Source organism: Leptonychotes weddellii, chromosome 8 (assembly GCF_054177405.1).
Source record: "Leptonychotes weddellii isolate Sample4059 chromosome 8, ASM5417740v2, whole genome shotgun sequence".
Taxonomy (NCBI): Eukaryota; Metazoa; Chordata; class Mammalia; order Carnivora; family Phocidae; genus Leptonychotes; species Leptonychotes weddellii.
In genome coordinates, this window is record NC_138376.1 from 33,893,550 (window position 1) to 33,917,455 (window position 23,906).

A 23,906-nucleotide genomic window follows, 5' to 3' on the forward strand; every position below is an offset into this window, starting at 1 on the left:
ATAAAGATTACAGAAGAATCCGTGAAGTTAAAGATAAATCAGTAGAAACTACAAAGCCAAACAAAGTAACAACTAAACAGAGGGGAAGAATTTTTGAAAAAAAAAATTAATTTAGAGGCTCTCAGAGATTTGTGAAACAATAACAAATGGTTCAGCACACATGTGATTGAAATCGAAGAATGAAAAACACAAACATAAAATAATGGCCAAAAACTTCTGCAAATTGGCAGAAAACATTAGTTTCCAGATCCAACAAGATCAGCAACCTTGCAAGCAGGATAATCATGAAAAAAGTCCTCCATACATCAAACTTCTAAGATCCAACAATAAAGAGAAAATCTTGAAACGAGCCAGAGAATGACAACATGTTACAGATGGGAACAAATGAGTAAGAGCTGATCTGTCATCAGAAACTAATGTATGCTGAGAAACACTGGAGTGGCACATTTGCACAGCTAAAAGGAAAAGATTAGCAACTAGAATTCCACATATAGAAAAGATACACCTCAAGAAAAAAGGTGAAAATAGATACGTTCAGATGTAGAAACTAAAGATAATTCATCACTGGCACACCTGCACTATTAGAAATGTTAGTGTTTTCAGGCTGAAGGAAATTATTTAAATGGCAATTCATACCTATAAGAACAAATGATGAGCATGGAAAATGGTAAATATGTGGGTAAATGTAAAAGATTATACATACTTCCTACTATATATATACATATTTTAAAGATTTTATTAATTTATTTGACAGAGAGAGACACAGCGAGAGAAGGAACATAAGCAGGGGAAGTGGGAGAGGGAGAAGCAGGCCTCCCGCCTAGCAGGGAGCCTGATGTGGGTCTTGATCCCAGGACCCTGGGATCATGACCTGAGCCGAAGGCAGACGCCCAATGACTGAGCCACCCAGGCACCCCTACTTCCTACTATATTTTAATTGCATTTAAAGGAAAAGCTATAACACTGTGATGTGAAGATGACAGCATGTATAGATTTAATACACTAAATAGTAAATATCTGATCATTTTTTTAAGATAAAAGGACACAGAGACACAGGGACAAAGGAGAGAAGGCCATGTGAATATAGTTAGAGAAAAATAGCTGCCAACTGAAAATTCTATACCCAGTACTTTAAAACTTGTATTTCCTTCTAGTCTCCATGTTGTCTTTTTTTTTTTAATTATTTTTTTTTAATTTAAATTTCTGGTAGTTAACATACAGTACAGTATTGGTTTCTGAAGTAGAATTCAGTGATTCATCACTTACATATAACACCCAGTGCACTTCATAACAAGTGCCCTCCTTAATACCCATCACCCATCTAGCCCATCTGCCACCCATCTGCCTCCATCAACCCTCAGTTTGTTTCCATCATTCGGAGTCTCTTATGGCTTGTTTCTCTCTTTCCTTTTTTTCTTTTTCCCCTTCCCATATGTTCATCTAGATTCTTTCTTAAATTTCACATGTGGGTGAGAGATCATATGGTATTTGTCTTTCTCTGACTGACTTATTTCACTTAGCGTAAAACATTGTAGCTCCATGTCGTCGTTGCAAATGGCAAAATTTCCATTTTTGATGGCTGAGTAATATTCCATTGTGTGTGTGTGTGTGTGTGTGTGTGTGTGTGTGTGTATACACCACATCTTTATCCATTCATCAGTCAATGGACATTTGGGCTCTCTCCATAGTTCGGCTATTGTTGATAATGCTGATAATACATCAGAGTGCATGTATTGCTTTGAATCTGTATTTTTGTATCCTTTGGGTAAATACCTAGTAGTGCAATTACTGGATCATAGGGTAGTTCTATTTTTAACATTTTGAGGAACCTGCATGCTGTTCTCCAGAGTGGCTGGACAAGTTTGCATTCCCAGTGCAAGAGTGTTCCCCTTTCTCTGCATCCTCGCCAACACCTGTTGCTTCTTGTGTTGTTAATTTTTAGCCATCCTGACAAGTGTTAAGATGGTATTTCATCATGGTTTTGATTTATATTTCCCTGATGATGAGTGACGTTGAGCACCTTCTCATGTGTTTGTTAGCCATCTGGATGTCATTGTTGGAAAAGTGCCTATTCATGTCTTCTGTCCATTTCTTAACTAGGTTATTTGTTTTTATTTGGGTGTTGAGTTTGATAAGTTCTTGGTAGACTTTGGTACTAACCCTTTATCAGTTTTGCCGTTTGCAAATATCTTCTCCCATTCTGTAGGCTGCCTTTTAGTTTTGTTGATTGTTTCCTTTGCTGTGCAGAAGCTTTTTATCTTGATGAAGTCCCAATAGTTCATTTTTGCTTTTGTTTCCCTTGCCTGGGGTGACATGTCTAATAAGAAGATACTATGGATGAGGTTCAAAGAGGTTTCTGCCTGTGTTCTCCTCTAGGATTTTGATGGTTTCCGGTCTCACATTTGGGTCTTTAATCCATTTTGAATTTATTTTTGTGTATGGTGTAAGAAAGTCATCTAGTTTCATTCTCCTGCATGTTGCTGTACAGTTTTCCCAACACCATTTGTTCAAGAGACTTTTTTCCATTGGATATTCTTTCCAGCTTTGCCGAAGATTAGTTGACCATATAGTTGTGAGTCCATTTCTTGGTAGTCTACTCTAGTCTATTGATCTGTGTGTCTGTTTTTGTGCCAGTACCATACTGTCTTGATGACTATAGCTTTGTAGTATAGCTTGAAATCCAGAATCGTGATGCCTCCAGTTTTGTTTTTGTTTTTTAGAATTGCTTTGACTATTTGGGGTCTTTTGTGGTTCCAGACAAATTTTAGGACTGTTTGTTCTAGCTCTGTGAAAAATGCTGGTGGTATTTTGATGTAAATATGTAGATTGCTTTGGGTAGCACATTTTATCAATGTTTGTTCTTCCAATCCATGAGCATGGAATGCTTTTCCATTTCTTTGTGTCCTCTTCAATTTCTTTCATAAGTGTTCCATAGTTTTCAGAGTACAGATCTTTTACTTCTTTAGTTAGATTTATTCCTAGGTATCTTATTGTTTTGGTGCAACTGCAAATGAGATCAATTCCTTGATTTCTTTTTCTGATACTTCATTTATTGTTATATAGAAATGCAACAGATTTCTTGATTTTATATCCTGTGACTTTGCTGAATTCATGTATGAGTTCTAGCAATTTTTTGGTGGAGTCTTTCAGGTTTTCTACATAGAGTATTATGTCATCTGCAAATAGTGAAAGTTTGACTTCGCTTGCCAATGCAGCAAGGGAATAAAGGTCCTTAACTTACAGGGGAAGACAGGTTCACAGAAGATTTGTCCACAGAGACTTGGCAAGCCAGACAGGAATGGAAGGAAATATTCAAGGTGCTGATTGGGAAAAATATGCAGTCAAGAATTCTTTATTCAGCGAGGCTGTCATTCAAAATAGAGAGAGAGATAAAGAGTTTCCCAAACATAAACTGAAGGAGTTCATGACCACTAAACCAGCCCTGCAAGAAATTTTAATGGGGACTGTGAGTGGAGACAAAATGACCAAAAGCAACAAAGACAAGAAAGGGTCAGAAAACAAAACCAGAAATACCAACTCAACAGGTAACACAATGGCACTAAATTCCTATCTCTCAATAATCGCTCTGAATGTAAATGTGCCAGTCAAAAGATATAGGGTATGAGAATGGATAAAAAAACACAATCCATCTATATGCTGACTACAAGAGGCTCATTTTAGACCTAGTCTCCATGTTTTCTAATGAAAATTCTGCTGTCTTTCAAGTCATTGTTTCCTTATGGTAATGAATCTGGGTGCTTTTAGGATTTATGTCTTTTGTATTCAGCAGTTTAACATGCATTTATTTGGGTTTACCCTGCTTGGAGTTGGCTCAGCTCCTTGAATCTGTAGATTTATGTATTTCAGTTTCAGATGTTCCATTTGTAGTAGTAACAAAGATCAAATACATAGGAATAAATGTAATAAATATGTGAAGCCTATAGAAAAAAAAAGTTAAAACACTCATGAAAGACACAAAAGTGGTTTTCAAAAAAGGTAAAGACATTCCCTATTCTTAGATGGGAGTCCACATTCTTAAGATGCACTTCTCTCTAAACTGATTTATAAATTCATGAAATCTCAATAAAGACACCAAAAAGCTATTTTATGGAGCTAGGAAAATCTAATACTAACATTCATATAAAAAAATAAACATACAAGAATAACCAGGAACACACAGAAAGAAAAATTACAAGGAGTCTAGTTGTAATAATCTTTAAAATACACCATAAAACCTATGTAATTTAAAATGTATTATCACATGCATAGAAAAATAAGACACTGGTAATAAATATAAAATCATAAATAAATACCAAATATGCTTATTTAGTATATGATAAAGGAGGCATCTCAGATCATTAGGAAAAGTGTGGACTTTTTAATAAATGATGATGGTATAACTGGGTAGTCATTTGGATAAAAATAAAATTAGATACACATCTCACATGATAACAAGAATAAGCTACAAATGGATTAAGGACCTAAATATTAAAAAGGAAACCATACAAGTCTCAGAAGGCAACATGGGTGAATTCCTCTTCAAATTCAGCATAAGGTAAGACTTTCTAACTATGTTTCAAAATTCTAAGACAATAAAAGATTGATATATTTGGCTTTGTTGAAATTAAAATATTTGTATGTCTAAAAAAAGTCATAAAATCAAAGTCAAAAGATAACTCACACACTGAAAGAATATATTTGTATCATATACTACAAAGGATTGATATCTCTAATATATATGGGACACAGGATCAAAAACCTGATGGACAAATGGGAAAAGGACATGACAGTGTTCCTAATGGCCAACACTATAACAGCTTAAGCAATACAAATAAATAATGATATTACTGCATAATGATCTTAAGAATAAAATTTAAATATACATTAGTCCATTCAAATATACATTAAAAATTGAATAAATAAATGGTGATAAAGGATAGATAATCCTTTAAGAATAATTGCAATTAAAAAATATAAAAGGAAAGCAGAAAACAGAACACCACCATTAGGCAAATACCAACAGTCATAACGGTCTCAGACAAGATCCACTGATGAATGGTAAAATAAATAGGCACAAATTTTTAGAGAAGGAAAATATTTGCAGAGTCACAAAATACCTCCCCCAAGATATTTATTACAAAATGAAGAAACTTGTAACTTCATTATGGTGAAAAAATTCAGTGTATATACCACCTTAATCAATTTATCAAGGTTAAAATCACAAAAAAAACATCAAGAACATGACCATGTTGATGCAACACACTGAGAAGGACTCATTACTTCTGTGGTATTCTTGGCAAAAATGCACAGCCACGTTCTAATCATAAGAAAATATCAGACAGATTGAAAAAGGAAGAGCGTCCTATAAAACAACTGTCTGGTATGTTTAAAAAGGTGTCAAGGCCATGAAACAAGGAAAGATGGAGGAATTATCCTAGAAAGGGGCCGACTACAAAGACAAGATAGCTAATTATGAATTGTTACCCCAGACTAGATACTGGGACAGGAAAGGAACATTAAAAAGAAAACTGATGGAAATTGAATAAGGTCGGTAATTTCATTAAAAATATTATACCAACGTTATTTCCTGATTTTGATAATTGTACCGTGGTTACATAAGATGTTAACAGAGGAAGATGAAAGGTATCTGAGCATTCTATGTACTATTTGTGCAGTTCTTCTATAAGTCTAAAGTGAAATACAGAAAAGTTTTGAAAAGCAATTTAGAAAAACTGTACTAATACAGTGATAGAAAACAATTCAGTGTTACCAGGGGGTCAGGGAAGGGGGGAAACGCCTAACTACCCAGGGGCACAAGAGAACTTTTTTGGATGATGAAAATGTTCTATACTGTGATTGTATTCAGAGTCACAGGACAGTATTCAGTTGTCAAAACTCACTGAATTGTGTACTTAGAGCAGTAAAATTTTGTTTTATGTAAATTACACCTCAATCCAGCAGACAAAATAAAGAATTTCAAATGTAAATACAATCTTTAAAAACAAGTGTTGGGTTGCAATCCCAATATAAGCAGAATGGAGAAACATCAAATAAGATTATATGTGCTCTTACCAGATTAATTAACTGTGTGTGTACCACATCTTCTACCAAAACTGCTGTTTCATGTAGAGGCCTCCTAGCATCACCTAAAGAAAACCTGCCAAAAAAAAAAAAAAATTTAGCATACCAATATTAAAAACTAACAAAGGCAAAAAGTGAAAGATATTGATTATCATAATCTGTTAATAAAGTATAACTTGTTCTCTCAAATATTCAGAGTGGATGTACAATTTTCTATGGACAAAGAATTGCATCTCTCCCACACAAGCTACAACTTCCAAAGAAAATGCAGTGTTAGCTATGCTATTTCTTGATCTGTGCAGTCATTTTTAAGGGCATTTACTATTTCAAATAGAAAATATTAACAACTACTTCATAATATTGGCCACTAGAAAATCATGTTACCATACCCAAAGTACTAATAAAGTAACATACTAATAGCCATTTAGAACATTATAAAAGCATGCAATGTAATTAAGCAAGTAATGTAATTAAAATGAAAAGTTGCTTAGAAAAATTTATATAAATGCCACAATTTATCATTTCTAATTATATACAACAGATTGTCAAGAATGGATTATTAAAAGTACTTAAAAGTACTTTTCTCAACTTTCATATGGTGGACCAGATATGCAGAGAATCCCTTCCTGGTAAAGGACGTTTGAAAATGCACAATACTATATTAACAAATTACATTTAAAGTTTGTTTTAACCATCAGTGTAGGAGATAGAAGGCTGAGAAGATGAGAAAATACAGTTCCACTGGATATAGAGCCCTGCAGCAAAAATTTATTCTGAAGGCATCTAATTATTCATAGTAGCCAATAATCTGGATTTCATCTGGCATTGTATTCAGGATATAGCAAAGAATGCTGGGAACCCAAGCAAGGCAGGAGATCAGTTTGAGGAACCAAATATGAAGTCAGTGATGATTTGTGTGTGAAAGCACTTTGGCTATCTTGTCTGAGGCTATGGGTGAAAGAACAAAAAATGTAATGCTGGCATGAGGATAGACAAATGGAATAGAATAGAAAGCCCAGAAATAAAACTTTGCATTATGTACAACTGATTTTCAATAAGGGTACCAGGAACAACCAATTTGGAAGGGACAGTCTTTTCAACAACTGATGCAGGGAAACAAGATATCCACATGCAAAAGAATGAAGTTGGATTCTTACCTTGTACCATATAAAAAAATAAACTCAAAATAGATCAAAGACCTAAATTAAAAAAGCTAAAACTATAAACCTCTTAAAATAAAACCAGGAAATCTTCATGACCTTGAATTTGGCAAGGGTTTCTTAACTAGGACACCAAAATAACAGGCAACAAAAGAAAAAATAAATAAATTGGAACTCATCACAATTACAAACCTTTATACATCAAAGGACAAGACAGTGAAAAGACAACCCACTTAATAGGAAAATATTTGAAAATAATATATCAGATGAATTACCAGAATATATTTATAAACTCTTATAACATAACAATAAAGAAAAGAAATCCCAATTTTAAAATGGGCAATAGGCTTGAATAGATATGTCTCCAATGAAAATATACAAATAGCCAATAGCAAATGAAAACATTCTCATATCATCAGTCATTAGACAAATACGAATCAAAACCACATTGAGATGCTACTTCAAACTCAGAAGAATGGCTATTGTCAACAAAATGGAAAGTGCTGGCTAGGATACAGAGAAACTGGAAACACTGTACATTGCTAGAGAAAATTCAAAATGGTACAGCCACAGTGGAAAAACAGTTGGGTGGTTCTGGAAAATGTCAAACACAGAATGAGCTTTTGACCTGGCAATTCCACTCATGGGTATATACCTCCAAAGAAATGAAAATTGAAAACAGGGATTCAAACAGGTATGTGTACACCAATGATCATAGCTACATTATTCAGAATTGTCAAAAGGTAGAAACAACCCAAATCTCCATTAACGAATGAATAAACAAAATATACACATATAACTAAATATTATTCAGCAATAAAAAGGAAAGAAGTTCTGATACATGCTCCTACATGAATGAACTTTAAAAACAGTATGCTAACTAAAGCCAGACAAAAATGACAAATATTGTATGCTGCCACCTATATGAGTTACCTGTAATAAGAAAATTCATAGAGGGCGCCTGGGTGGCTCAGTTGGTTAAGCGACTGCCTTCGGCTCAGGTCATGATCCTGGAGTCCCGGGATCGAGTCCCGCATCGGGCTCCCTGCTCGGCAGGGGGTCTGCTTCTCCCTCTGACCCTCTTCCCTCTTGTGCTGTCTCTCACTCTCTCTCTCAAATAAATAAAATCTTTAAAAAAAAAAAAAAAAGCTTTAAAAAAAAAAAAATTCATAGAGACAGGAAGTAGAAAAAAGGACACAAGGGGATTGGAGAGTTTTTGCTTAATGTGTAGAGAGTTTGTCTGGGATGATAAGAACTTCTAAACAATAAATAGTGATGATGATAGCAAAGCATTTTGAATGTATTTCATGCCAGGGAATTGTACAGTTAAAAATAAGTAAGTGGTAAATTTTAAGTTATGTATGTTTTACCACAATAATTAATATGGATGAAAAAAAATTAACCAGACTAGATTCAGCTATAAAGGTAATTAGGGTTCAGAACAGCAGATCTGAGGAAATTACCCGTAACACACCATGGGTAATAACAAAATATCATGATCAATGTTATGCCAAATATGTTGATACTGTGGTGAAATGGATAAATTTCTAAAAAAAAAAAAAATAGAAATGCCCAAAGCTGACTCAAAAAGAAATAAAAAACCTGAAGTTTTATAAATTTTAAAGAAATTAAATCAGCAGTAAAAAATCAAAGCCCAAACAAAACCCAAGCAAACGTACCTCATCTGTAATTTTGTATCAAACATGCAAAGAATAGATTATTCTAATTTGATAGAACTTTTAAAGAGAATACAAAAAGATATATACTCCCTAACTCATTTATTTAGGCTAGTATAACCTGGGTTTCAAAACTAGAAAAACAGTGAAAAAAAGTAAAATTACACATAAGTTTTACTCATGTACATAAACAGAAAAAAAAAACACCATAATTAAAAGGCTTGAATAAAACAAAAGGTAGAATGAGGGGGAATTTACTTTCCCTCCTACCCTTCTCCTATGACCTTATGGGAGCTCCCTATGATCAACTAACAGAAAAAGAGAAGACTCAGGCCCTGGTTTACATATGGTCCTGCATGATATGCAGGCACCACCTAAAAGTGAACAGGCTGGAGCACTGCAGTCCCCTTCTAGAACATCACTCAAAGACAGTGGTGAAGGAAAATCCTCCCAATGGGAAGAACTTTTAGCAGTGCATCTAGTTGTTTATTTTATTCGAAAGGGCAAATGGTCAGATTTGCAATTATATACTGATTCATGGGCTATGGTCAATGGTTGGCTGAAAAAATGGCAAGGAACATGATTAGAAAATTGATGAGAAGGAAATTAGGGGAAGAGGTCGGTGGACAGATTTCTCTGAACGAGAAAAAAAAGGTGAGGATATTTGGATCCCGTGTGAATACTCAGGGGCAACCTCAGCAAAGGAGAATTTTAATAATCAAGTGGATACTATCAGTTTTTTTACCCAATCACCCTGTCATCATTCAATGGGGCTCATGAACAAAGTGGTCATGGTGGGAGGGATGGAGGATATGCAGGGCCCAGTAACATGGAATTCCACTAATCAATGCCATCATTGTTACAGCCCCTGCTGAGTGCCCATCTGTCAGCTGCAAAGATCAACACTGAGTTTCTAAACTGGCACCATTCCCCAGGGTGATCCGCCATCTTCCTTGCAAAAGGTTGATTACATTAGACCACTCCCATCACGAAAATGAAAGGGTATGGTTCTTACTAGAATAGACATTTACTCTGGATATGCATTTGCTGTCCCCACATGCAATGTCACTGCCAAAACTACCATCTGTGAACTTACAAAATGCCTTATCTGTTGTCATGGTACTCCATACAGCATTGTTTGTGATAAAAAAACCTCACTTCATAGCAAAGGAAGTGGTGCACTGGGTCCATGCTCAAAGAATTCACAAGCACTAGTCTTAACATGTTTCCCACCATTATGAAGTAGCTGATTTGACAGAATGGTGGGAATGGCTTTTGAAAATCCAGTTACAGTGCCAACTAGGTGGCAATACCTTGTAGAGCTGGGGCAAGGTTTTCCAGAACACTTATACATCCTGTGAATCAACAACCAATATATGGTGCTGTTTCTCCCACAAGTAGGATTCACAAATCCAGGAATCAAGGGGTGGAATGGTAGTAGCAGCATTCATTATTACCCCTAAAGACCCACTAGCAAAATTTTTGCTTCCAGTTCCCATGACCTTATGATTTGCTGGCCTTGAAGTCTTTTCCAGAGGAAGGAATGCTTTCACATTTATTCCACTGACACAACAATTATTCCATTGAAATGAAATTTTAAGACTGCTGCTCAGTCACTTTGGATTCCTCATGCTTCTGAGTCAACAAGCAAAGAGGGAGTTACTGTGCTAGCTGGGGTGAGTGATGTTGACTACCAAGTGGAGACTGGACTGGTTTGCCACAGTGGAGGTAAGGAAGAGTATGTCTGGAATACAGGAGATCCCTGAGGCCACCTCTTAGTAGTACCATGCCCTGTTATTAAAACCAATGGAAAATTACAACAACCCAAACCAGGAAGGGTATTAATGGCCCAGATCCTTCAGGAATGAAGGTTTGGGTCATTCCACCAGGCGAAAAGCCACAACCAGCTGAGGTGCTTGCTGAAGGCAAAGGGAATACAGAATGGGTAGCAGAAAAAGGTAGTTACTAATACCAGCTATTCACATTACCAGTAACAAAAACAGGACTGTAATCATTATATTTCCTCCTTGTTTTGTTATAAATATGTTTTTGTGTGTGTGATTATTGGGCAAATACTGTTGTTTCCTTCCTTTCCTTATTCCCTTATCATGTAACGTAAGACGTATTGGATTAATAGCATAATATTTAATTATTATGTTTACATCATAGTAGTTAACTTAGGGATATTAAGAAGTGTAAACATCACTCAAAGAATTAACCTCATCTTCTGGGAAATGTGTTAACACATTTTCAGTTGTACACTGGATAATTGTATCAAGTTAGGCAAAATTATGACCCTGTTATTGTCTTTATTTGGAGATTAAGAATAGTTTAAGGAGATGTATATGGGTGTCAAGGTGACATGGGGTAGTGGTTAATTTTATGTCTTAACCTGACTGGGCTAGGGGTGCCCAAATATTTGGTTAAACATTAAACTGGACATGTGTGTGAAAGTAATTCTGAATGAGATTAATTTCCTGAGGCAAACTGCCCTCTCCAACATGCGTGGGCTTCATCCAACCTGTTGAAGGCCTGAAAAGAACAAAAGGCAGTGTAAGGGAGAAACACTCCCTCTGCCTATATTCAAACTGGGACATCAGTCTTCCACTGTCTTTGAACTCAGACTGGGACTTACACGATCAGCTCTACCGCTTCTCAGGTTTTCATACTGTTTACTCCCCTGTCTCCATTTTGGTTTTTGAATTGCACAATGTACATCTTTTTACTTTGTGTATCACTAACAAATTATTGTAGTTGTCCGTATTTTTACTACTTTTTTAGCCTTCATACTAGATGTATGAATGATTTACTCACCACCATTGAAACATTTGAGTACTATGAATTTAACTGGTGGGATTTGTACTTTTATATGTTTTCCAGTTACTAATTAGTATTCTTTCATTTCATTTTGAAAAAGTCCCTTGAACATTTCTTATAAGGCTAGTCTAGTGGTTATGAACTCCTTCGCTTGTCTCGAAAACTCTTTCTCCTTCAATTCCTAAGGACAACTTTGCCAGGTCGACTATTCTTGGTTGCCAATTGCTTTCTTTCAGCACTTGGAATATATCATGCCACTCCCTTTAGACCTGCAAAGTTTCTGCTGAAAAAATTTGCTAACAGTCTTGTGGGGGTTCCTTCATATGTAACAAGTTGATTTGTGGCTTTTAAGATTCTTCCCTTGTCTTTAACCTTTGACAATTTAATTATAATGTGTCTCAGTGTGGGTGTCTGGATTCATCTGATTTGGAACTCTGTGGGCATCCTGAATCTGTTTCTTTCCCTTGGTTATGAAAATTTTCAGCCATTATTTCTTCAAATAAGCTTTTTACCCTCTCTCTCTCTTCTTCTTCTCTGGTACCTTTATAATGCAAATATTAGTCTGATTGATGGTATCTTCACTTAAAATATCTTTACTCTTTTTTTTATTCTTTTTGCCCCTCTGATTGCATGAATTCCACTGTTCTGTCTTCAAGTTCACTGATGCTTTCTTAGGCTTCATCTAGTCTGCTGTTAAACCCCTCTACTGAAATTTTCAGTTCAGTTATTATATTCTTCAACTCTATGATCTCTGCTTAGGGGTATTTTTTAATATTTTCTATCTCTTTGTTAAAATTCTCATTTATTAATGCTTTGTTCTCTTGATTTCAGTGTGCATCTTTATGACCATTACTTTGAATTATTTATCAGGTAAACCACTTACCTCAGTTTCTTGAGTTTTATCTTATAATTTTGGTAAGAACATCTCTTTCTCGTTCCCCATTTCCCTTCATTCTCTGTGTTGATTTCTCTGTGTGCGTTACATAAAATAGCCACCTCCCCAGTCTGGACTGATAGTCTTGTATGGGAGATGAACCTTATCATTCAGCCCTAGTTCTTGGTTGTCTCTCTAAATTTAACCTTCTTTGTTCTTACAGACTCCTAGGTAACTTAGGTACGCCAAGAACTATCAGTGTCCCACAAGGAGAAGGTCTCAGTCAGCACACTGATTTAGGCTGATTGGAAGCTGGACCCCAAGGCAGTATATTTTAAAGTATTCAAACAGGCTTCCCTTAGGGAATGACTAGTAGATGGGTGTTTCTCTCTGTTCCCTCTGTGCGGAGCCCTGGGGTGATAGTTGGTTGAGAAGTGTTTCTTTGCTTGCTACAGTCCCATGGGAACTGTAACTCAAGATCTGTTGGCCACCACTACCAGATCAAGAGATGTGTCCCTTGGGTGGCAGCCACAAAATCCAGGTGACCAAACATGTGCAAAAGCTCTTTTCAGGGTGATACTCTTGAATTAGATCTGGTCAGAGGGAGAATGCACAGGCCTCCCGGTCTGTGGGGAGGTTCACAATCAGCCCCTAGATATGTGCCAAATTAGAAACTTGACCCTTAATCAGTAGTTTTTATGATATGCAAATAAGGCCTCTTACCAGGGAGGACTGGAAATGGGCATTTCTAACTGCTATCTCTGTGCTGAGCCCTGGGAGAAAATTCAATTAAAAACTTAATTTTGGGGGGCCCAGAAATGAAAGCTCCACTGGCCACTACAGCCAGTGTGTCCTCTAGATGGCAGTCACAAAAGCTGGATCACTAGATTTGTGCATGAGGTCCTTTCATGGAGATACTGGTGAACCACAGTGGGGCAGAGGGAATACTGCAGACATGTGCTAAATGAGAAGCCTGACTTTCAGGCTGCAGGTTTTGTTCCCCCATTTTTATTGAGAAATAACTGACATGCATCACTGTGTAGGTTTAAGGTTGTACAGCATGATGGTTTGATTTACATGTATTGTGAAATGATTACCGCAGTAGGTTTAGTTAACATCCATCATCTCATATAGATACAAAAGAGAAAATAAATATTTCTTTGTGATGAGAACTTTTAGAATCTACTCTTAACAACTTTCTTATATAACACACAGCAATGCTAACTATAGTCATCATGTTGTACATTACATCCCTAGTACTTATCTTATAACTGGAAGTCTGTACCATATGACCATCTTCCTCCAATTCCCCCTCCCCAACCACCTACCTCTGGCACCTATAAATCTGATCCCTTTTTCTATGAGTTTCGTGGGGTTTTTTGTTTGTTTTTGTTTCTGCTTTAGATTCCACATAGAAGTGAGATCATATAATATTTGTCTTTCTCTATCTGACTTATTTCACTTAGCATTATGTAGTCTAGGTCCATTCATGTTGTCAGAAATGATAGGATTTCCTCATTTTTTATGGTTGAATAATATTCCGATGTTTGTGTGTATACATATACATATGTGTGTGTGTGTGTGTGTGTGTATCTTTATTCATTCACCCATTGATGGACAGTTGTTTGCATATCTCAGCAATTTCACATAATGCTGCTATGAACATGGGGGTGCAGATATTTTTTCAAGTTAGTGTTTCTGTTTCCTCTGGATATATATCCATAAGTGGAACTGCTGAATCATATGGTATTTCCGTTTTTAATTTTTTGAGGAACATCCATACTGTTTTCCATAGTGGCTGTAGCAATTTGCAATCCCATCAACAGTGCATGAGGGTTCATATTTCTCCACAGCCACACAAGCATTTGTTATCTGTCTTTTTGATGATGGCCATTCTAACAGGCAGGAGGTGATATCTCATAGCTTTTATGTGCATTTCCCTGATGACTAGTGAGCATCTTTTCATGCACCTGTGGGCCATCTGTATATCTTCTTTCGATAAATGTCTATTCAAGTCCTTTGCCCACTTAATGTAATATTTGTTTTCTGGATATTGAGTTGTATGAGTTCTTTATATATTTTGGATAGTAACCCCTTATTAGATACAAGATTTGCAAATTTTTTTTTTCCCATTGCACATGTTGTCATTTCCTTTGCCGTGCAGAAGCCTTTTAGTTTGATATAGTCCAAACTTTATTTTTTTACTTTAACTGTCTTTGGTTTAGGTGTGATTTCCAAAAAATCATTACCAAGATGCATGTCAAAAAGCTCTTCTCCTGTTTTCTTCTAGGAGTTTCAGATCTTGCATTTAAGTCCATAATCCATTTTGACATAATTTTTGTGAGTGGTGTAAGACAGGGGTCAAGTTTCATTGTTTTACATGTGTATATCCAATTTTCCCAGAACCATTTATTGAGGAGACTGTCTTTTTTTTTTGAGTATTCTTGGCTCCCTTGTCAAATATTAGTTGGCCATATATGCTTGGCTGCAGGCTGCAGCTTTTAAGAATGCAAATAGGTGAGAGGCTGCTGGAAAGATGGCAGAGTAGGAGGACCCTGGGCTCACCTCTTGCTGTGTGGCCACCTAGAGAACACTTACATTGGCATAAATACCCCAGAAAGCAACCCGAAAACTAGAACAGACTCTCCGCAGCCCAACATAGACAAGAGGCCACAGAAAAGCAGATCCACCCCCACCGACTGCTTTTGGCAAGATCCCATCAAAGCGGTGCCACAAGCCTGGCAGTGTGCATACAGCCCAGACAAGGGCCAGCACCACTCCAAAGTGAGTCCTGCTCCAGGGAGAGGGAAAGATAACCACACACCAGTCTGACTGTGACCCCAACAGTGGGCTGGGGGCAGGCAGTTGGTCTGACTGCAGGCCCTACCCACCAACAAAAGCTTCTCAGGGGACATCACAGGGAAGGTGCCGCAGTTTGGTACTACTTCATCTCTGGTAAATACCTGGTCTGACACAACTCAAGCCCAGGGTAGCCCTGGACTGGCTCACTAACACCACAGGCACCAGACTCTGCCCACAACAGGCAGAGAGTCATCACAGGCTGGACTGAAGGCAAACACAGCTCTACCACAATGGAAGGACACCTCTGTAGCAACACACATAGGAGACACCCCTGAAGCACCATTTTCTGGTGAAAAGGAGACACAGCACTGCGGGGCACTACAGGACCTCTTCTACATAAAGCCACTATTTTCAAGTGCGGGAGATGTAGCTCACTTTCAGAAATAGACACAAAATAGACAAAATGGGGAGACAGAGGAATATGTCCCAAATGAAAGAGTGGAACAAAATCAGAGCAAGAGACCTAAACAAAATGGAGATAAGTAATATGTCTGATAGCAAATTTAAAGTAATGCTCATAAAAATACTTGCTAGAATTGAGAAAGGAGTGCAGGACCTCCATGAGACCCTCCACCAAGAGATAGGAGATGTAAAAAAGAACGAATTAGAGATACTGGACCACTAAATGGTAATAAAAATAGACCACCTGGAATAAATAGCAAACAAAAGGAAGTAGAAGAATGGATCAGCAACCTGGAGGACAGAGTAATGGAAAGGAATCAAGCTGAGCAGATGAGAGGGGAAAAAAATACCCCAAATGAGAAGAGACCCAGGGAACTCAGCAACACTGTCAAGCATAACAGTCCAGTTGTATGATAGGGATCCCAGAAGGAGAAGAGTGAGAAAAGGGGGCAGAAGATTTTTCTGAAGAAATAATAGCTGAAAACCTGCTGAATCTGGGGAAGAAAGAGAAATCCAGATCCAGGAGGCACAGAGAGCCCCCAACAAAAGCAACCCAAAGAGGTCTGCACCAAGACACAACATAAATAAAATGGCCAAAAGTAGTGATAAAGAGAGAATTTTAAACATGGCAAGAGAAAGGAAAGCAGTTACATACAAGGGAAACCCCATAAGGCTATCAGTGGGTTTTTCAGCAGAAACTTTGCAGGCCAGAAGAGAGCAGCATGATAAATTCAAAGTGCTAAAAGGAAAAAATCTACAGCCAAGAATATTCTATCCAGCAAGGCTTTCATTCAGAATAGAAGGAGAGAGAGAGTTTCCCAGAAAAACAGAACCAGCCACGTCCCTGTTACACACGATGCCATCGGCATGCAGGTCCCAAATTCACAGTCCAGCCACCCTCCTGCCCAAGTCAGCATGCACAGCCTGCCACCTGCTCAATGCCAAGTCAACACGCCTTCACCTCAGATTGACAAGGACTCAAACTGACACTCTTGCCCTCAAATTCCAGCCCCTGTGCTCAAGTTTGTGCACAAAAGTGGGCATAATTATAACAGCAGAATGAAGCAGCCCAAACAGTGACACTAATTCTGTGGAATATATAATGGATAAAAGGAGTATGCTAGGCTGAGAACATCTCCAACAAACACATCAAAGCACAATACATACAGCATGATTCTGGTTCCTAAAAGAAACAAACCCAGGAAAAATAAAGCAAGACGAAATCAGAGAGGGAGAAAACCATAAGAGACTCTTAATCATAGGAAACAAGGTTGCTGGAGGGTAGGGGGTAGGGGGATGGGGTACCTGAGTGATGGGCATTAAGGAGAGCACGTGTTGTAATGAGCACTGGGTGTTATAAGCAACTGATGTATCACTGAACTCTACCTCTGACACTAATAATACATTACGATAATTAATTGAATTTAGATTTTAAAAAAAGGACTCCCCCCTCCAAGAATGCAAATAGGCACCTTTCAGGGAAAGGGTGTGAGACAGGCATTTCTGTCTGCTGCTGCTGAGTTGAGCCCTGGAGGGAGAGCCAAGGCGAGTCCTTGGGGAGTCCTGGCAACCCAGTTATGAACTGTTCCTTTTTTGCTATCATCTTGTGGACAAAACCCCACTGGCTTTCAGAGTTAGTTGTTGTGGGAGCCCATCCCTCCGGTGGAAGTATTAGAAGTTGGGGCACTGGATATTGGGTCCAAATCCTGTGCTCCTCAGGGAGAAGCCAGTTCTGAGTCCCTGCCTGACTGTATGTCACAGTGCCAAGACAGGGTTTATGGCAAGGATGTCTCACCCATTCTGGCTTGTTTCAAACAGATTTTTTTTTTCTCATTTGCTTGGTATATAGGAGTTGCTCAGCTAGTTTCTGGATTTTGTTCAAAGGGAATTTTTCTGTGTATAGTTGCAGATTTGGTGTATTCGTGGAAGGAGGTAAGTTCAGGAGGCTCCTATGCCACCACCCTGGACTGGAATCTTGGAATTCTCAGGCTTTCTACTGAAACTAAAATTTATACCACTTGCTTTCCTGGATCTCATGCCTTTGGACTCAGACTGTAACTTATATCATCAGCTCTCCTGCTCCTCAGCTATTTGGACTTGGACTGGAACTATATACCATTGGCACTCCTGGGTCTCCAGCTTTGTGACTACAGATCTTAGGACTTCTCAGCTTCCATAATTGTATAGCAAATTCCTTATAAATCACTTTCATAACCATATATGCAAACACACATACAGTTACCCTACTGGTTCTATTTTTCTGGAAACAGGAAAATATGCCCAGGAAAACAAGAGTGGAACATGTATCTATTAATGATAATAATTAACTACTTAAAATCTGAAGAGAAAAATTTTATGATCTTCTCAATAGATAGGAAAATTACTCAACAACACTCATGATGAAAATTTTAGTGAATTTGACTTACAGGCATTTTCTTTCATCTGATTAAGAGAATCTACCAAAAACCATATAGGAAACAATATACTCACACACATTCATACTCTTCAAAATTCACACCAGTATAAGGACTCCTACTATCCCACTTTCATACAGGTATCACATGCTTTTCAAATTTCACATTACACCACTTTGCTTGTACAAAAGATCTATATTAGTACCTGTTTTTGCTAATTTAGAGATATCCAAAGAGGATATTTGAGTTTATGACAAAAGATGAAAAGTAAAACTCATGTTCAGCATTTGGTTTACAACAAGCTGTTATAGAGGCAGGGCGCATCCCAAACAGTGAGAGTAGCACCATGAAGCTCCTTTCCTGGGAACTACACTCAGCATCTCAGCATCAGGCTGCCACAGCTTAGAACTGTGTCTATAAGCATATGTGCTTTATTTTGACTTATTTTGTATATTCATTAGTAAGATGTGTTCAAAGGTATTAGAAAAGCCTAAGTGAGGTTATTTTTCGGGTCTGGGAACACTTACAAAGTTTTCCATATAAATTAATGGTAATTATGTCTCACTCTATGCCACTTTGGCTTAGAAAGTTTTCAGAGGAACACTCTACTTTTGGATGGGGGGGGGGGGACTTATAATACTTAAGATTGTAGCCAGAACATTAAGACAAGAAAAGGTTTAAACTACCTAAAGAGTGAAAAAGAATAAACTAAAACCACTCTTATTTACATATAATCTGAGTATCTACACAGAAAATCAAAAATATTTGGGAAACAAACTATTTGAGTTAATAAAGGAAGTTAATAAAGGAATTAGCATGAGTTAATAAAGGAATTAGCATGTTTTTCAAATATAAGATCAATCCACAAATATCATCATCAACACAAAGGCAGAATGAACTCATAAAAACAGACAGCAGAGTGGTGTTTATAGGAGTCAAAAGTGAGGGAAATGGGGAGATGTTGCTTAACGGGTACAAACTTCTAGTTATAAGATGAATAAGTTCTAAGGATGTAATGTACACCATGGTGATTATAGTTAATAATATTGTATTTTACACTCGAAAGTTGCTAAGAGAGTAATTTTTACATGTTCTCACCACAAAAAAGAAATGGTAATTATGTGACGTAATGGAGGTGTTAGCTAAAGCTATGGTGGTAATCATTTTGCAATAATTAGTGTATCAAATCAACATGTTGTGTCCCTCAAACTTACACAGAATGTATGTCAATTATATCTCAATAAAGCTACGGAAAAAAGCAAAGGCAGAAAATGCAATTAAAAAGAAATAAAAATCAGTTCTAAACTTTTTATGAAGGAGCCAAGAGCCAAGAATAATCAAGACACTTTTAAAGTGGAAGGATATGTCCTACCAGACTAATTATAAAGCTACAGAATTAAGATAGTGTGTTACTGGTACAAGGACAAACAAAGCAACAAAACAGAATGGGAGTAAAAAGCCCACATTAGAGAGTAAGCTCCACAATGCAAAAATCTTATGTTCACTGATACATATTCAGTATTAAATTCTTTGGAATGCCTGAACAAAGTTTCCCTTCCATTATTTAAATTATTTAAAATCTCACTAGAGAAAAAGTACAAAGTTATCAAAGTGAAATAACTGACTCAAAGATAAACAAATTCAATTCACATCTCTAATAAAAAGAACACTTTAAAAATACTTCTTGTATTAATGTACATAAAACATACAAATAATTATCAAATTTTACCTCAAAAAAAGGTAAATTTTTTCTACTTAAAATCGTGATCAGCATAAACATGTAAACTACCTAAAACATGTCAAGTATCTAAAACTAGGGATGGGATTTGATGAGTATACTATTTTAATTTTCAAGATTGTTAGTACCTCAGCTTTAATTCCACAGTTTTTCTCACATTACTTCTGCCAATTTTTTTCCCACACACAGAAAGCTAGACATTGTCCTAGTGATTTTTGGAAAACAAAATGAAAACCACTATATCTAGCCACAGTCACTTCCTTTTTCCTCTGTAATGTATATAATATTTTTAAGTCACTGAAGGACAAAATCCAAGTAACTGACACTTATAAAAATCTTTTTTTTTTTTTTTCATTAAAGACCTACCTTACTATTTACTGATGCCTTGACTGACTTGTCCTGGGTCTAGTTCCAACAAATAGAGCCTGATACTCCATTCCTTCATATACTGCCTAGATGCCTCTAATAACACCAATGCTGCTGGACCAGCCTCCACTAAACGTCTTTCAGGAAACTGTCCTAAAAAGGCTGTCCCTGCCCTGGTCCCCATGCAGTAACTTCACTGCTATAACACACGAGCCTCCATTTTAGGAAGGACTGTGACTTTGAAAACTAGGGTCACAGCAAGCAGTTTAAGTCCAGAGCAATCCTGCTGGACTCCCCCTAATAATAACAGCGGCAGAGTCACTTACAGCCTACCTTTTCACCCAAACAAGATTGGTTTGATTCAGTTCCAGGATCAGATGCTTCAGTGACCACTAGCACAGCTAGTTCTGCAATTCCCTTGTCAAATTCATACTGAAAGTATGAAATAAGCAAGATTATTTATGAGGTGAAGTTACACTCCTTATTATATACACTTATACTCAGATACAGGAGGGTATGTGCTGAACAAAACCATGGGATATTGTTCCAAAAGGAAGCAGGACTTAACACTCAGCCTTTCAGTATTTTTGTTATGTATATGCCCAACACAGTCTACAATTGGGGGCTATCCTTTAAATAGACATCTATTAAAGTAAAAAAAAAAAAAATCCTATTAATAGGAGGCACGTAAGATAAAATAGAAGAACTAGTTGCAGAGACACTTCCAAAACACAGAAAATACATTTTTCAAACTATACACTGAATATTACTATAGTCACTATATGTTTTGAAAAAATATGCTCTAGGTCAGTAGTTTTTGACATCAGTTTTAAAAAGAAATAAAAAACAAAAACAAAAGGAGGGAAGAAGGATGTCAGTTATTTGCTATCTTACACTAGGTTGAGCCCCTACTTGACATTTTTTGTTAGTAATTCATGCCAAGAAGCTTCCCAAGTATATGCTTCCACGGTCTCTGTACATTCTAAAGTATTATTCATTTACTAAAATCTTTAGCTAACCTCCAGATCCTACGTAAATGTATATATTTGATTATGTCCTCATAGACCCATAGTCCTTATACCCACTTACCCCCAACAGTGAAAGGCAATCAACCCCAAATTCTTTTAAGGGTTTTAACTAAGAAAAACAAACTTTTTGAGTGAGCACATACAGTATAAAATACTCTTTTTAAGTTATACAAGTACATATATATATATTAGTATAAAACAAACATTTCAAAGAAGGTAAAAATTAAAAAAAGGTATTTTAAAAATATTATTTATTGACATGGGAAAATTTTTTTGCTTTGATTAAAATATATGTATTATAAGCATTACCAACACTTCTGATTTGCCTAGGACTAAGGGGTTTTCCAAGTTATTCTCTACCAAATAAATCAGCTTAATTAATACTAAAAGGTCATGACACGCTTCTTATTAAAAAAAAAAAAAAAAAAAAAAGACAAGCCAGAAGTTTCTTTTTTTAAGAGAATGAATGAATAATGAATAAAACTTGTATATTTACTTTCAATTACCCTAATTATTTCAGTTCTTGGGTACCAAAACAGAGAAACAAATAGCACATGGGGAATCTATCCCTTCATTTGGAGATAATGCTTTTCCATTCATGAAGTTAAGGACAAAGTTTATGACAGCGGATGAGGCACAGCTACGCAGCTGCATCTCACTGTAATCCCTGCCAACACGCAAGAGGGAAATAGCATCTGCTGAGTAAGGGGCCAGAGATGTGAGCTCAGAAAAACACAGTTCATGTGTCCATTATCAAACTAAGAAGATTACAATAATTGCATAAGTCCTACTACATCCTGGCCATCAGCTACAAAGAAGAAGAAGTCAGTTATGATGAAAAGAAATTAGCCTGGGAGTCTGATGGCCTGGTTCTATTTGACACTCTGCCACTAAGGAGTACTATAACCTTGAGCAAGTAATTTTTCTGGATGTGTCACTTCCTCGACAATGAAAGAAGGGGACTGGATTAGACTGATTATAAAGGTGCCTTTTCAGACATTCGATTTTGGTGTATGAAAGCAGCTGTAACCCGTACATCATACAAACTTACTTCTTCAAGAATTATTAAAAATGTTTTAAGAAAATCACTTTTATAAGAAAATTTTTATAAGAAAATGAAATCTTACTAAATTGAGTAAATTGGATAAAAATCATGATATTAAGAAGGAAGAAGTACATTTTTTAAATGGGTATCATAGAATGAATTAAAAGAATAAAGCCAATTGGAGGAAGGGCAATAAGGCTATAACTTATTCCTGCTCCTAAACATGGAAACAGTTCCTAAGAAACATTCCAATGCCTCCTAAAGGAATTGAAAAACAACAATAAAAATGCTAAGTAAGTAGTCTTTGTATTTAAGAATATTATCACAAGATTTTATATTTTTTCAGTATATTTAACAAGATCCACTTTTGAGTCTAAAATATTTATTTTCAAATTTTCAAGCCCTATGATTAAGAACAGAGTGGCAGGACTGAATAAATTTTAATTAAAGGGATTGTTTAATTAAAAAGATCCTTTCACAGTGTATATGTATATCAAGTCATCACACTGTTCACTTTAAATATCTTACAACTTTACTTGTCAGTTATGCCTCAATAAAGCTGGGGGTGGGGTGGTGGGGAAGAGATTGTGAAAAAGAAACCAAGGAGGTAATTTTGGTGCAAATCTGTGACAGAGAGCTTGCTGGCCAGGGCCGGAGAACATGAGACCCATAAGCAGATCAGCTCATAAAGTATCCAGAACCAAATAGAAAAGAAAAGGACAAAGAGACGTTTCTTAACTGCCCTGTGTGCGTCTTCTTGGATGCTGAGTTGCTTTCAGTACTTACCACTGGCTACAAACTCTAATGTGGTTAAATTATTCTGGATGCTGTGGTTAAGTAATTGCTGTGGTCTTGGGAGCTCGTTGCTTTTTTTTTTATTACTTCTGGTTTTTTGGACGTTTTTCTAACTCAGGTAACTGACATTACTTTGGAATGGACACTGTGTGACTACTGCTTGGTTTAAGAAGGCCCCAGGTGACTTTCTGTCCCCCCAAAAAGTTTCCTTTTTCCCTTCAAACCACTTACTTGATTATACTTTTATAGGGTAGGTATTACTATAATACCCAGGAATTTCTCCTAACTGGAATTAGAGTGAATAGCAGGCTACAACCCTAACATACACTCTAGTCAGCTAACCTGGCACTAGACAGCACATGCAAACACAGACATCATACTGTTGAGGTCATTCTTACCCAATATTTGTTGAGACTGATTTACCCACTGTCCACAGGGGGGTGGGGGGGAAGTGCAGATGTTTGACCACGAGCAGTCATTTAAGGCAATCAGACAATCATAAACACATGCAAATTATCCTTACTCTTCAATTTTTAATACCTTTAACCTTCTTAACTCTATAATTTTATCTACCTGTTTTTCAAAGAAAGAAATGAATTCACTTAACAATGGCTCTGAGAAAGCCAAACTAATAAGTAAATTAAAATA

At 36.7% G+C, this 23,906-nt stretch overlaps 1 protein-coding gene across 1 annotated transcript in view; it reads right to left on the reverse strand.

Moving 5' to 3' along the window:
• Positions 1-23,906, reverse strand: part of LOC145722906 (uncharacterized) — a 350,887-nt gene that overhangs the window by 64,523 nt on the left and 262,458 nt on the right. The window contains exon 4 of the mRNA XM_081827563.1: positions 6,073-6,157. Within this exon, the coding sequence (XP_081683689.1) occupies positions 6,073-6,157 (85 nt within the window). The remainder of the gene's footprint in view (positions 1-6,072; positions 6,158-23,906) is intronic.